Consider the following 15,384-nt stretch of genomic DNA (forward strand, 5'->3'; position numbering starts at 1 on the left):
AAATGACTGAGTTATTATCTAACTTGGCCTTTTTTTGCTTCACATTTTTGGTTGGATCACCATCCACCCCAAAACTTTCAATGCAAAGTAACTTTACTGAAAATCCTACCCTTGGATAACTAATTAAATAGTTCCGAGGTCTTATACTGAAGAACACACCGAGATAGATATAGATTAGTTTACTGGTTTGATGGGAGGCTCCTTCCTTTACCACTAGAGCGGTCTGCAGCTTTGAGTGCAGTTATCTTTCATAGACCTGTATACAATTGAGCAGTGTTGAGTATAAAGCATCACAGAGACAGAAGGTGGCTTTTCTCATCAAGCTTTTTATAGTAAAGTGTTCAGATGAGGTTCAATACAACAAACAGAGTATTTCCACAAAGTTAACCAGGTAAGAACCATAACATCAGTAAAAAAAAATAAAACAAAACAAAATTAAAAGGTCATTGCCTCAGCAAACACACACAAAAAAATAAAAAACAGACAAAAAAAAAAGTCAAATCCAAGCTTATTTTTTTGGGCATCTCATATAAAAACCTCACAGAATTGTTTTTATATTAGACAATAAAAATGGCTGCTTTCTGTAACATTTCCACACATCATGTATGAAGCATGAATTGAAGGAGGCATGTGCTAAGCATGTTCTATGTTGTAAGCATGGCGGATATTTAAAGTATCTCGCAGCATCAGGTCTCGTAGACGCCACAGTGCATCGGTCATGGTAGTGTGAGCCCCCTTACTCTTTAACCAATGAGCAGGCAGGCGGCCCTCCTGCTCTCTCGTCAGGTGGACATCTTTTCTTTGTGCTGCAAGACAGACAGAACACAACATTATACTCGCCAAATGATATTCAGAGTTTGACAAAACAAGGAACAGAAGTTATAACCATATTGTTAATAAAATGCAAAATAAAGATAGCAAGTCTTTCACAATCACAATATTTCATTCTGTGCAATGTAGCAGCCAATTTGTTTTTCTTGACTATAGCTATTTCATTTTACTTAATATTAACATTGACCTCTTTTCAGTTCCTTTTTGTGTCCTGTTTTTTTTTTCTTCTTCTTTCTATTTGCTGCAACACCATTCTTACACATTTTAAAACAAACAAGCCCTTACCTGTAAGTGTCTGGTCCCATTTGCTAACAGTCCCAGTCTCAGAATTAAGCCCCTCGATGTACTTTAGATAGGCCTCAGAGTGCAGTAAGCGCTGTGTCTTTGGAGGAGGTGCCACAAACATTGGCGTGGACGGCTGCTGCAGTGCTGGCTGCCCTGTCTGACCTGGGTAGGGAGGTGGAGCCGTCTGGCCCTGCCCATGCATGCCCATCTGAAAACCGCCACAAGCATATTGTATCAGAGATAAGCAGACATTCAAAAACACACACGGTCTACTTTCATACACTCCATGTGTCTTGTTTAAAAATGCAATATGAACGGCAAGTCTATGTTTATTATTAATAATAATAATAATAATAATAATAATAATAATAATAATAATAATAATAATAATAATAATAATAAAATACAAGAACAACTTTGCAGGTATATTACAAATTAAAACCTGGTAACTATTAAAAATACAGGTACAATCATTTTTATGTTTAGGTATTCTATGCTCCTAGGTAGAATTACCTGTCCATATGCACCTGCTGGACCTCCTCCCATGGAGTTTACACCTACAAACACATCGACAAGGAAGGTGGTTAGGGGTTACATTTATTATGGAAATGGAAAAATAACCAGCTGCATTTAATTGTGATAGACAAAATCGATTATAGTAATTCAACCATTATTGAACAACAGAAACAACAACTGCATTTAGTAATTCAGCTTAGGTCAACTATTTAAAAGAACAAACAAACAAACAAAAAAAAAAACCTTGTGGGGCATCATCCAGGTATAAACTTTTAAGAGACTGAAATGAGACACACACACACTAACAGAATTGCAGGACAGTTAGAACTTTGGGAGATGGGCCCAAATATTCCACTGAAGTCTTTGTTGCACAGCAAGGTCCCTGAACCTCACAGCAGAAGGATGAAGAGACTGGATGGTGACAATGAGGATGTTCTTACCCGAAAAAGACAGGCCTGGGATGCCTGGCATACCTGGCTGAAGATGGTGGGGTAAAGGAGAAACCCCAAGGTGATGTGGCTGCATGCTGCCCATGCTGAACATGCCATCAACTGGGCCTTGTAAGGGTTGCATAGGCAGCCCATAGCCACCCATCATGCCTTAAAGGACAACACAACAAAGTTCATGCATCAGTATCATGCAACGCTATCAGCACAAAAAATAGAATACATGCAATAGAAATGGATAATCTACTTATTGTTAGTATGCACGATGAACAGATTTGTTAGAAGTAAAACTAAAGATTAAGAAAAGAAAAGTTGATGATTGATTATTTTAATGAACATGCTGTTGACAGGAATCTAAAACTTGGTCCAAACCTGCATTATTCGGAAGCGCAACTTGTTGCTACCAAACAAATGGGTCAGTGTGAACATCAGCGCAAGACACTTAAAGGTACCGGTCCCGATTCCTGACTTTCCCCTCCACTTTCACCTTTTCATCAGATGCAGTAAGGAGGCAGAGGCACGGTTGCACAAAAAAGTCGCTTAAGCATTGGCTTGTATTTTATTTATTTTTTTACTTCTATCAAGATTAAATGACTACTACAAGTTTTAATTTGTAATCTCTTATTTTAAGTCCCGTTTATACCCAAGCAAAAAGTTAGAGCACTTTCGCACCTAGTTCACAAGTGATTTGAATCGTGGTTCACTTGCAAACAAGTTCGTTTCGGTTGGTTTCACACCGGAAAAATTCAAGTGAACTTGAGTGTCTTTTAAAGTGCTTCAAATTCGTTTGGTTGGTTCACTTGCAGCTTCATCCAGGCTATAGTTCTATTGGTTTCACATTGCACTTTCCAAACACACTCGGCTCCATTGCTGATTACGGAAGTTCTCTCTGGAAAAACTTTTTCCATCATGCCCAATATGGAGAATACTTTACGCAACGTGGTTGTGCTGCTACCCGTGTTATTTTGGTTTATTTGGTGCTAACAACAGCAGTGTGGAGTAGTGGTTAGGGCTCTGGACTCTTGACCGGAGGGTCGTGGGTTCAATCCCCGGTGGGGACACTGCTGCTGTACCCTTGAGCAAGGTACTTTACCTAGATTGCTCCAGTAAAAACCCAACTGTATAAATGGGTAATTGTATGTAAAAATAATGTGATATCTTGTAACCATTGTAAGTCGCCCTGGATAAGGGCGTCTGCTAAGAAATAAATAATAATAATAATAATAATAATAACAACGTCAAATCATTGCTGAAGTAACGTAACATGCCGAAAGAGCGTCAAGTATTTGTCGGAAAAACACTGTTCTTTTGGAGAAAATGCCAAAGGCAATCATGATTAAGAAAAATATGGACATTGAACCAACTGCAATTCAGCTGTTATTGATGATGATGATGATGATGATAATAATAATAATAATAAATAATAATAATAATAATAATAGCTTGTTGTAAATGTTGCATTCGTGACAGTGTGGTGAGATACAGATGCAGCAGGATCTGGTTTATTAAACTGAGGCATTTGGAGCGGTTTGCTGTTTGGAGCGGTTCATTTCCAAGTGAACTGGAATACGTTTTGTTTCACTTTGCAAAAGGTGGTAACCTTCAAGTGATCTTGGTTCACTTGGTTTGATGCGTATCCTGGTGCGATTCCGTGGTTCTCAGAGTCTTCACATATCACTCCAAGCGAACCAAACTTCAATCCTCATCAAAGTATCAAACAAACTAGGTGTGAAAGTGCCCTTAAACACTTTTCAGGTAGGAAGCTGTTCAACAGAAACTTGGACGCGAAACATGCTAGAGGTGGCAAGGGTCAAAGCAAAATGCCTCTAAGGTTTTTATTCTCTTAAAGCCTTGAGCCTCATAAGAAATGTGTTTGTCAGTTTGAAGGTTTTCCAAGTGTTACCTGACACAGGATTTTGATTTAGCATTCCCATGGGGGTTGGGGGAGGCACCACTCCCATTAATGCATTGACTGGGGTACCTGCCCGAGGAGAACCAGACTGCTGCTGCTGAGCTGCACGCTCTCTCTCTTGCTGCTCTGCCACCTTTGCTGCCCGCTCTGTAAAATAAAAGGGAACAGCTTGAATAGACCCATCAAATGTTTTTATACAGCACCCTTGCATTATCCTTCAAAAGCACACGCTGACAGTAGTGCTACTGTTGTTCCTTTCTTTCATTACCTTCATAGTCTGCCTTCTTGGTTGCTTCCAGATTTCTCCATTCAGTTCCCACCAGTCGACTGAGCTCGCCAAAAGAAAAGTCCGGGTTCTGGGATTTTATAACTGCCCTCATCTCGCTGCTGAAGAGAATGTAACCACTCATGTTGATCTTCCTCTTGGAGCCTTCCTTCTTACTGCTGCCTTTAACGGATTTCGGAGTGGACTGCAACACACACAAAAAACGGTTTTCAAAATGACATCCTACCACTTCAATAAGTGTTCTAGGACCTCACGCTGCTTTTGATAAATTCAAAACTGAAGAGAGTTATGATTAGGTGTCCTTGAACGCATCCTAATTAATTAGTCCCTCACATACACCAGTAATCCTGGAATGATTGATATTGATTGACAATATATTTTATTTTAAAGTTAAAGCAAGGCAACTTTGACCTCTCACCTGGGGTGGAGTATATGGCATTATGTCCAGTTCGTTGGCCATAGGAGTTTGTAGCTGAGGCAGAGTTGGAGTTTCAATAACCTCACCCTCCTCTTCCCCAATATCCATGTCATCGTCAGCTCCTAGCTCAGCAAACTTCGCCTCCAGCTCTTGAATCTTCTTCTCCAGCAGCGGAGAAGGCTCCTTCTGAGGTACAACCGGCTTTCTAAGAGAGGAGGAGAGGAGACAAGACCATTTTTTTTTGTTTTATAGGGTCTGAATAAAATATTTATTTGAGATACACATGTGAAACTGTATGCCTAACCTGAAGTAATAGATTTCATCATCTATGACTTTTGCAGAGAGGGAGAAGCGTTTCAAGCCTTTAAACTTCTTCATCTGCTTGTCGCTTTCATTGTAGCGACTCTCACAGAGCAGTACATCATCTTCCGGTACTTCAGTGGGTCGGCAAGAGAGGTAGTCCTTAAACGAGGACACAGCACATTTCCCTATAGGACAGACAGGCGACAGTGGTAAATCGCTGCCTAAACTAAAGGAATTTGCTTTAAAAAGTTTGCTTTTAGAAAGTGAAAATGTAAAATAAAAATAAAAAAAAAACGTTGACTTGTTACCTAGTACACAGTTCATAGGGCAGGTTTCTTCAAGGTTACTCAGAAACACTTCTTTTTTGTAGAACATTTTGGTTGGCTCATGCTCCGTCTCCTCTGGGTGGATAAAGATAGGGCCAAAGAAATAAGCAGCACCGTCTCGAACCCACATCTTCTCAATCCTAGAAAAACAAATAAGAAAAAACTAACCGCACTTTCAAAACGTTAAATGTGTTGTGCTCTCAATCCTATAGTACAACAGACTATGGAAACGCAGTACCGGGGACACATCATTTCCCATACCTTCCCACTCTACGACGTACTAAGCCATGGGACTTAATAAAGACACAATCTCCGACCTTCATCCACATTTCATTGTAATGGAGCTGTTCATAATATATACAGCCAGGCTCCCCATTGGGCATGTCCACAGGTACATCTTCTTTCTCCTACACAGAAACAGTATGGTTATTTCACAGAGAAGAACATATTCCTACAGGTTTTCCATCATCAGAAACTCATACTGCAAAAGGAAGTGTTACATTTGCACTATGCGTCATCCCTCCACACATTTGTACCTTATCAATGATGCCATTGCAATCCATGCCTTTGGTTTCGTCTGTCATTTCAGAAGGCTTTTCCGCTTCATGTTTATTAGCACTGGCGAACACTGAAGCAACCCGAACCACTGGCAATGGCACGTCACGAGGGACAAACTTCACAGAACTTAGAGGCATGGTCCACATTTTGATTTTCTTGAAAGACTTGGTCTTGGCTGAATAACGGGACTCGCAAACAAACACATCCTCACCCCTAAAGCCCTCAGGATGAAGCTTAAAGTATTCCTGTCGTAAGAAAGCAATAACAAAAAAAAATTAAATGCATCACTTAGAAGGAGGTTCTGCGGTTTAAATTATTTACTGGTAGTTAAATACAGGTAGTAGTAGACTATTTACAAACCTATTTAATATGCAGTATGTTTAATACCTTGTTCTTTATGTATTAAAAGTGAAGAACTATTACCTTTACAAACATAACCACACACTTTCCAAGTATTTTGCTGACAGGGACTTTGCTGTAGTAATCGCTCTTAAATACTTCTTTCTCCAAGAACTTGCGTGTTGCCAGGTGGAATGTTTCATTAGGTCTGTAAAACCAGCAACCATACAACCACTTCTCACCTGCAAGATAAATAACACACCGAAGCTGATTTCATGTAAAGGAACATTAGTACAAACCATGCACTGCTTCCGATTTCGACACGTTTCACTAAACAAAACAATCAGATGCATTACGAACAACTGCATACCAGTATCATCCTGCCAGAGCCTCTCAATGCAGACTATATGAGGCTGCAGGTTTGGCTCTGCTGGTTCCACGTACACATAGTCTCCCACATGATACATGCTGTTCTTAAAGCTGCAGTCCTGGCTGTATGTGCGCTGAAGACCAGACTGCCAAGCACCTCCAGCATGATCATCGCTCTTCTCAGCTTCTGTTATGATTAAAAAAAAACATTTAAAAAAATTGTCCAGTTAATGAAACTGTAATTACTCTGCCCATCGACAAATACAACTGTTTCCAAAATGCTTTAAAAAACAGAATGAATGTAATCACTGGGGCTTGCGAAGCAAGAGCCCCCACTTTAAATCTTCGACATACTTATTATTATTCTTTGGCACGCTACTCCTCTTACACCGTTTAAGCTAGAAACGCCGTTCAAACTTTAAAACGTGTAGACCAGTCTGGAATAGTGTGCTTGTATACAACTTTTTGATATCTTTTATATTTTTTAAACTATTAAGCTTTTTGTCCTTTTTTTGTCCATCTTCATTCACTTTAATGGGACTTTTTTCAACATACTAAAGCTCCCCATTGTTTAAAAACTCCCAGACTTCCAACATTCTATTTACTGTAAACGATGTAACTTTTGACACAAATCAGCTACTTTGACCACTTTCCCAACAAGTAAGACAAAAAGTTAGAGCATATGGAATCTTCCTCTACTTCTCTGCTATTCAAATCTGAAATCAAAACAGAAATAACTTCTACCAATCAAGAGGTACACCTGTTTTAGTAACCACACCAACTTCTTTCAGTAGGCTACTTCCCACTGTTGAATTAACGGTCATAGAACTTTGAGAAATTTCAAATTAAAGCACATTCTAAGCATGAGACAATTAGTAAACAATGTGACTTTTGACACAAATCAGCTACTTTGACCACTTTCCCAATAAAGCAAGCCCCACAACTGTACTTCTAAAGTTACCATCTAGTTCTTAAATAGATGTTCAACTGAAATACCTTTCTTTTCTTCTTCCCTCTTCAGTTTATCTTCTTCCATCTCTTTTGGTAGTTTTTCCTTCTTCTCCTTCTCTGCGTCATTGTGGAGGTGCTTGGTTGTATAGCTGAGTGCTGGAGTCAGCAGGATCTCCCCGTTCTTGCACAGTTCATCTCGGATTTTAATGAAGAACTGCTGCAGCTCTAAAGCATCCTCGTAAATTTCTGAATCCGTTCTAAAACACAAAGGATAACCAAATCAGAATTGTTTTTTTTTTTTTTTTAAGTTGAATGCACCGAAATTGTTTTTAAAAAGTAACAGACAGTGGAATTTATTATTTATACCTCCCAAGGAAAAGCAAATGTTTTTACAGCACTAGTTGCTTAATCCATAGTGTAGACATTATTACTAAAATGTAATTCTGGACTCTTACGGTTGGTCACAGATCCTGAGTAGCACTTATCTTGGACTATCTCATCTAGGTGGTAATCAGCATCTTGGGTTTTTTGGGGTCTCATACCTGTTGAGTCTTCTTGCTTTCTCCAGAACTTCAAACATATGTTCCTGGAACACATCAAGCCTCCTGTAACGGTTGTTGTCAATGTTCCTTCTGATGATTTCAAAGTTTAAGGGTGGTTGGCTGGGGTTAGCAGGGTCTCTTCCAGGAATCTCTGCCAGAGAGTCACTGTAACAGCGCCCTTCATCGTCCTGGTGGCTCAGCACAGACACAAACAGGTTGTGGATCAACTCCTGTATCAGAAGGTTCACATTGGGGACATGATACTCTTCCCCTCCTTCCAGGTCCCTTCTAGTCTCCAACAGGACCTTGTGGAGCACAAGAGCATCTTTATAAATAAGAGACTCTGGCTCATTGTAGGTACAAGCATTGTTAAACATCAGCACAAAGTCTTCCACCAAGGAGTCTACATCTTGGAACTTGTTGGCCATCATGTGGCTCTTGATCTTCTCCATGTCAACTGGCTTTTTGATGGTCACATAGTAGTCAGGGAGCTCCGCTCTGGAAGGCAGCCTCAGGAAGATGGCGCTCAGGCGACGGCCCCTCTTGTCTGTGTAGTTCTTCACAGCTTCATACAACTCATTTAGTTTCTGCTGCAAAGGGGTCAGGTACTTTGACTTCTTGGGAGAAACACCACTTTTTCTGCCTATGAAAATGAAACAGAAGTTATAATTAAAAGATTCCCATCTCTTTTCAAAGAGGGTTAAATTCAAACCATTTTAAATGATACTGCTCAATATACTGTATTCGCATAAACATGGATATCCTTATTCTATGCTTGACACAGTGAGTACTGACTATAGCAATACAAAGCAGATATTTCAAAACACATTTTAAAAAAATGACCTTTGCAGCCAAGAGAAACCTTTAGTTATTTCCTTCAGCTCATTTTTGAACAGCAGTAGCGTTGCATTTATACATTTACTCACATGTAAATAAAGTAAATAAGCCTTTTTAAAAGAGGCAATATACAAGCACCCATATCTGTATACAGGTCATAGTATTGTTCAAAACTAATCTCCATACTGTATTCTACAAAGGAAACAAAATATCTCTATACACAAACATACTTATTTTCAGTTTTGGGGAAGCCATGTCTTCATCTTCAGGTAATGATCCCAGTTCTTTTCTCTTGTCCTTCAATAATTTTTCCAGAATGATGGCATCATTGTATACCTTTAAGATACCAAATAAAATACCTTCTTAGAGGGGGAAACTCACAAGGCTGAATGTAATTTAAAGCTTGTTTAAAACCACCAAGATATTAGAAAGTGCTGACAATGCACGCATAGGGGGATTTAAAACATACGACAGATTAAACAGTTTACCACCTGCAAAGGGCAATGTATTTGATAAAAGCGATCGCTAATGGTACAATTGCTTTACAGTGAAATCTCCAACATACCTGGGAGCCTTCCTCATTATAGTGGCGTGCATTGCGGAACATCCGCTTCATATCCTCGATCAAGGCCTCCTCACTAAGGTATTTATCTGAGCGAATGTTGTGCTCAATTGTTTTTAGGTCCACGGGCTCTAGGATGATTTTATAGTAATCCGGATAGTCCTTCTTGGAGGGCTTGACCATGAAGAGATCACACAGCCGCCTGCCTGAGCCAGGCTCACGGGCCTCTGTAACTGAACTGTACAGGATTTTCATCCGATGCTTCTTTGCATTTTTCTTGATGCTGACAAAGAGATATTTATTTTTTTATAGTTACAACACAATTTGGTTTTCTTGACTTAGTAGATATTCTTGCCCTGGACCTGGTCTTTGTCTTTAGCTAAACTGAAGCGGTATAATAAATTAAGATGTAAACTTACTCTGAGTTACTGTACAGCGTGTGTGGTTTTTTTTTTTTTTTTTTTTTGCTTATTAGTAGATTATTACATTTTAACAGCCAGCATTTCTATTTTCATCTCTACATGAAATCCAAAGTTACATTAAAAGGCTATGGGCTATACTGATTTTGGTAAAAAGGCAACCACTGCAGTTAGCGGGAAGCATACTGTTTTTATTATTTTTTTATTTTGTTTTTTGTTCTTTTGGAAGCAGACAGGACTCTTTGTTTAAATCCTTTCACAAGGTGATTATACCTCTTCCTCTTAGCGCTGCCTGTGTCGGATGTGGCTGAAGAGAGCATGCTGTCTCCGTCCTCAGTCTCGTCTCTCCTCACAAGCTCCTTTTTCTTCGCCTTAAAAGACAGCAAATCCCAGGAGTTAAGCTTGCCGACCGCTTCCAGAACACATTAATATTAAATGGCACAACAGATCTGCTGCACTCAGACAGAGAGGCTCAGCATACATGAATATTAAAACACGTTTTCTCACAAGCAGTACAAGCACAAATAAATCCTCAACGTGACTTTAAATTAATTGAATACACAAGTGACCTTTAAACACTCCTTATCCGTAACCTTCAGTGCAAGTGATGCACATCTATCCCAGAATAGAGCAATGTACCTGCAGGAGCTGCTGTAGCTTCATGACTCGCTTGTAGATGGCAGAGTTCGGAACATTGTAGCGCTTGGCGTTTTCAAACATGAGATTCAGATCTGCATCTACTTGATCCAGATTCTCGTATTCATTGTTCTTCATCTTGTTTCTATGGAGTAGAAACAATAACGTCCGAATGTTTCTCTAATTAAAATTATATATTTATATTGTCCACCCTTGAGCAATCAATAGGAATATATTATATGCCTCATCCCATTAAAAGAATAACTTCTCAGCACTTCACATCCTTATCTTCCAATTAAATCACTCCACAATTCAACTGATGAAACCACAGTTGCCACAAAAATAACCAAGAAACTAAAAGTTCATGCCATTGTTATTTTCACATTGCACTGCCTTAACCATGTGTCCTAACTGTCTTACCTTATTTGCTGAAGGGAGATTGGCTGTTTGATTTGTTGGTAGTAATCTGGATATTCCTTCCTGGAAGGTAACTGGAGAAAGGGCTCTGCTACTAGCTGTCCTTGGCTGTTGCGACCACCTCGGACTGCCTCATAGAGCTGGAAGATGGGGTTGGACATCTCCATGCAGGAGCTCATGCTCTCTACTTCAGACTCCCCTTCATCATAACGGACAGCTCCTGTAGAAACGTGGAAGGTTGTAATGCAAATACAATGGACAAGCAAATAAGCACCACGCAGTTACAATTTACAAACCTTAAATGATGCACTGCAGATTGCCACAGTGCATGGGATCCCAGACACAAATTCAAGACACCTGGATGCTGGATACTTGAGGTGTTTTCATTCAGAAAAAAAGGTTAATGGAATTCTGGGTTAAGTTGTTTTAGCGCACAGCATGGGGTTGCCAAGTTGAGAAAATGAAATGTAATTCAGGTTGGATTTGGAAGACATTCCTGTAAAAACTGATCCTGCTTCTTACCAGCTAGAAACGCATCCTCGTCGCTCTCAGAGCCGTACTGTAAAGCCATGGTTATTGCCGACAGGCGGTCCCCTTGAGCAGATCTCCTGTTTCTACCAAAAAGAAGAGATGAGTCATTCCTAGAAAACAGTGGGCATTTACAGAGACAAACAGTACATCCAACACCTCCTGAATCCAGAACTCCAGTAGAAATGCATCCTGGGCAAAGCCAACCATTCAAATATTCTACCTGATTCGAAGACTCGATTTAGTAGGCTCTGCATGCTCAATTTCGGTTTTCTTCTGAATAAAAATTTTCTTGATGGTGTTTGCATCCTTTAAATTAAAAACAAAAATAAGCCAGATTCACAAAGCAATTTCAGTATGTTACAAAGTCTAGTGCTGCATGGATGCACACAGTATTAGGGTTCTAAAATATCCTTCATTGAATCCTTTCATTAAGATTATTGCCACTTTTATGGATAATGATGTCGTAATAGCATGCAAAATCACCAATAACCTTCAATGCACTTCAGCATTACTAACTTTTATTTCCTAATATTGATTTACTTAAGATTGTTTTTACAGGACAATTATTATTTTTTTTTAATCAAAGTGCTTATGCTGTTAGAAGACTGATATTAAATTGAGCTGATTCCCTTAATTCAGTCTCTATACATACCTTAAAAACTTGGGATCCTGGTTCATTATATGTTTTGGCATTTTTTGCTAAAAGATCAATGTCCTTGGCCATTGCAGTCACGCTTTTATACAACCCACCCTGGAAATGAAAGTCATTATGTCAGTATCTATTGTACACTATTCACTCGGCTATACAAATGACTGCTTTTTAAGACTATTCCAGATATAAATATATATATATTTGAAAGGGGTTTATACGTGCAAAGGTCCCTCTGAAAAATGTAAGTTCTTACGTACCTGTATCCTCTGAGCAATTGTTTTAAGATCTATTGGCTCTTTAATGATTGCATAATAGTCTGGGTAATGCTGAAAGATAAGCAGAGTTTAATGATATTTACTGAAAGATTAAAAATAAAAAAATTAATCACTTTTGAAATAGTTTTAACTTCCTGGTTAATATTAATTGAAACCTTGGAGTGAGATTCTGTTTTTCAGAGACAGAAAACCTCTGGGAAATAAACTACCAGTAGCAATTATAATAAATCCTTTAATACAGGCACAGCAAATTATCAAGGAAAACTGCATAAGGCAGCAAGTCCTGTACTACAATGGTATTAACTGGGAACCAATGAAGACTATATTTCATTTTCTTCAATACGTAACCACTACAAAATGGATCCTAATATTCAGGTTCAGACAATTTATATTAATAGAGTACTGTCTCTTACCACTTTAGAGGGCAGTTTCTGAAACAACTCGCTGACCAGACGTCCAGAAGGCTCAGTGCTAGTGACCACAGCTTCAAGAAGCTGCTCCAGAATCTCTTTTAAACAGCTTTGCGGAGTCTGGTGTTTAAAACGACACAATTATGTACAGTACGATACAGAATGATATTGCAATCCCACTGGTTTACCTATTTAACAAACTCACGATTGTCTTCTTGTATTTGTTTCATTATAAAATAACTGGCTTTTCCACCAAAGACACAGAGATCACCTTGATCAGAGACTGAACAGCATTAGTTTAAGCCATCAGCACATTCATTTTTCATAGCATGTATGGAACAGAATAGATTTCTAAGAGAAGCACTGTGTCCAAGTGCGTTTCTCACCTCCTCCTCAGTAGATGTTCCAGGGTTTTCCTGTGTGTCCTCCCCATCCTCGTCATCCTCCTCATAATCTCCTCGCTGAACAAACTCGTTCTTTGTTCTCAGGTACAGATCCCACAGTCTGCAGGCTGCTTTGTACTCCGGGCTGTCCGACTAAACACAGGAAATACATTAAACAGGTTTTAAAGGCGGCATACATTTGTATTCCTATTGCAGAGTATCCTGGTCTGTGGGCCCTTGGGAATAAAATCTCACACACATGCTAAAAAACACTTTCGTACCTTGTAGTAGCTCTTCGCATTGTTGAACAACAACTGAAAATCTGCAGTCAGCTGATCAACATCATCATATTCCTCCATTTTCAATTTTTGTTGTATTTTCATCAAGTCAATGGGCTGAGTGACAATTTCATAATAGTCTGGCTGGTTCCTTAAACAAGGACAATGAAAGCGATGCGTGAATAAACATTACGGTATTTAAAAAGGGACACTAGACTAGCGAAACATATGAAACGGCAGACTCCTCTACCTTCGTTTTGGAGCTCTTATAAAGAGTTCACATAGAAGTCTTCCGTGGTCATCTTTGTAATCTCTGATGGTATTATACAGTTCATGGCAAACTGCAATCTATCAGCACAGAAGCAAGTGGTTAACATCTATTAAGACTTGATCTCACGAAATATTATTCACAATATATTTTTTTGTAAAATAAAGCTCCAGAGACTTTAAAAGGCTACAGGACACATTCTGTAAATTATTTCTGATAATACTTTAATATACAATTAGTTTTCAATTCAGATTTAAGATTCATAGACATGTGACAAAAAATCATAGAATGTAAATAGCATTTCAACACTCTCAAACGTTAACAGTAGTCATGATGTCATCACAGCTATATCCATCTGTAAGTGCTGTATTATAACAAACAAACAGTGCCAGCATACTTAGATAGGGGTTCTTAATAAGCACTAGAGGTTAACATCATTATATTTTAAAATGAAAAGTTAAGCTGTAGAATAACAGACACACCTTTTTCCGTCCGCTGTTCTCATTGTCTCTTTGTAAAGGCGGAACAATACTGTGAAATCCACTTACTGGATCGACAGTTGGGATATTAGATGCTCTTCTCCGCTTTCTGCCACTCACTGGGGTTGAGCTTGAAGTCTGTCCTTCATCAAAGTCCCCCCCACTTACACTACTGGAAGGAGATGTTGCCCTTCTCCTTTTGGAACCCATAGAAGCAATACCTTTGGATCGATGCATAATAAAACCCTGTATCAAACATTACATGGAGACACCTTCCTTAAGTATGAAACCTATTTTGTTCAGATTCACATCAACATTTTTTCTTTCACTTAAGTGCACATGTATGTATCTTATAAGAAAACGTATTATTTGTTTAAAACTAGTAGGCATAAAGAAAGATCACTGAGATGCAGTAACTGTATTTACTGACAAATGGGAACTGTGATTGAAGAAAAGTACACGTCACCCGTTCGACTGTCAGGTATATATATATATATATATATATATATATATATATATATATATATATATATATATTAGCTCAAAGAGCCAGCTGCCATATATATTATATATATATATATATATATATATACTAGGTAATAAGCATGCACGTGGTATTAACAGAGGTTAATATTATTTGTTTATTGTTCAAAATATTAACATTAAGGGGCTTAGAGTTTTTGCATGTACCTAGATCATACTGTACTTTGACAATTGTACGAGTATACATCATGTTTGTAAGGATGTTATTCTGATCATTAAAAACTGTTAACCAGTACAGAAGTGATATAGGCTTTACTGTCCAAAATAGTTTTAAATATTAAGTTGTAATGCATTTGTCAACATACAACAATGCCGCTTCAGTTTGAAGAGTATATATACAGTAATATAACAGGAGAGGCAGATAACAAAGAAAGGCGGCCTTTCACCCAAACATCAATGAGAATGATACGAGATAGCTCTACAACAGCCTGAAAAACATCAGAAACAACCCATTAACAAATAAAAAATAAGACCATCTAAACTTACCTACTTCAAGAGGGGTAATAAAACCAGGTGAATTTAGAAATGTAATGTAAAACCAAGCAGTTTGATACACAGACAAGCCCCCAGTTGTTACTTCCCCCACTTCCGACGACAACTGCAAACCGGATG

At 38.6% G+C, this 15,384-nt stretch overlaps 1 protein-coding gene across 4 annotated transcripts; it reads right to left on the reverse strand.

Moving 5' to 3' along the window:
• Nucleotides 1-306: 306 nt before the first annotated feature.
• Nucleotides 307-15,378, reverse strand: LOC117412338 (protein polybromo-1-like). Of its 4 annotated transcripts, none has more exons than XM_058988539.1 (30): nucleotides 15,259-15,378; nucleotides 14,233-14,475; nucleotides 13,733-13,830; nucleotides 13,486-13,633; nucleotides 13,208-13,357; nucleotides 12,825-12,941; nucleotides 12,394-12,462; nucleotides 12,137-12,235; nucleotides 11,705-11,790; nucleotides 11,476-11,561; nucleotides 10,957-11,173; nucleotides 10,540-10,681; nucleotides 10,174-10,271; nucleotides 9,485-9,764; nucleotides 9,150-9,255; nucleotides 8,083-8,725; nucleotides 7,586-7,797; nucleotides 6,591-6,776; nucleotides 6,305-6,462; nucleotides 5,860-6,126; nucleotides 5,585-5,730; nucleotides 5,306-5,463; nucleotides 4,999-5,182; nucleotides 4,695-4,899; nucleotides 4,259-4,460; nucleotides 3,982-4,137; nucleotides 2,073-2,231; nucleotides 1,630-1,673; nucleotides 1,117-1,324; nucleotides 307-806 (listed from the first exon to the last, which is right to left on the reverse strand). In XM_058988539.1, exons 2-30 carry the CDS (start codon nucleotides 14,464-14,466, stop codon nucleotides 634-636), a joined length of 5,031 nt encoding a protein of 1,676 aa, XP_058844522.1. In that variant the 5' UTR covers nucleotides 14,467-14,475; nucleotides 15,259-15,378; the 3' UTR covers nucleotides 307-633. The 4 variants fall into 4 exon arrangements, with proteins under 4 accessions (XP_058844522.1, XP_058844524.1, XP_058844523.1 ...); XM_058988541.1 differs by having other exon boundaries at nucleotides 4,060-4,137; nucleotides 11,476-11,567; nucleotides 14,299-14,475; nucleotides 15,259-15,377; XM_058988540.1 differs by having other exon boundaries at nucleotides 11,476-11,567; nucleotides 14,299-14,475; nucleotides 15,259-15,377.
• Nucleotides 15,379-15,384: the final 6 nt, after the last annotated feature.

Source organism: Acipenser ruthenus, chromosome 16 (genome assembly GCF_902713425.1).
Source record: "Acipenser ruthenus chromosome 16, fAciRut3.2 maternal haplotype, whole genome shotgun sequence".
Taxonomy (NCBI): Eukaryota; Metazoa; Chordata; class Actinopteri; order Acipenseriformes; family Acipenseridae; genus Acipenser; species Acipenser ruthenus.

Excerpts from the sequence above, each read along its gene's own strand:
- LOC117412338 (XM_058988538.1), bottom strand. The coding sequence starts at position 14,466 with ATGCATCGATCCAAAGGTATTGCTTCTATGGGTTCCAAAAGGAGAAGG. Across the intron at positions 12,236-12,393 it reads CAATTGCTCAGAGGATACAG|GGTGGGTTGTATAAAAGCGT; the intron begins GTACGTAAGAAC and ends TTTCATTTCCAG. Across the intron at positions 6,127-6,304 it reads GTGTGGTTATGTTTGTAAAG|GAATACTTTAAGCTTCATCC; the intron begins GTAATAGTTCTT and ends TTCTTACGACAG.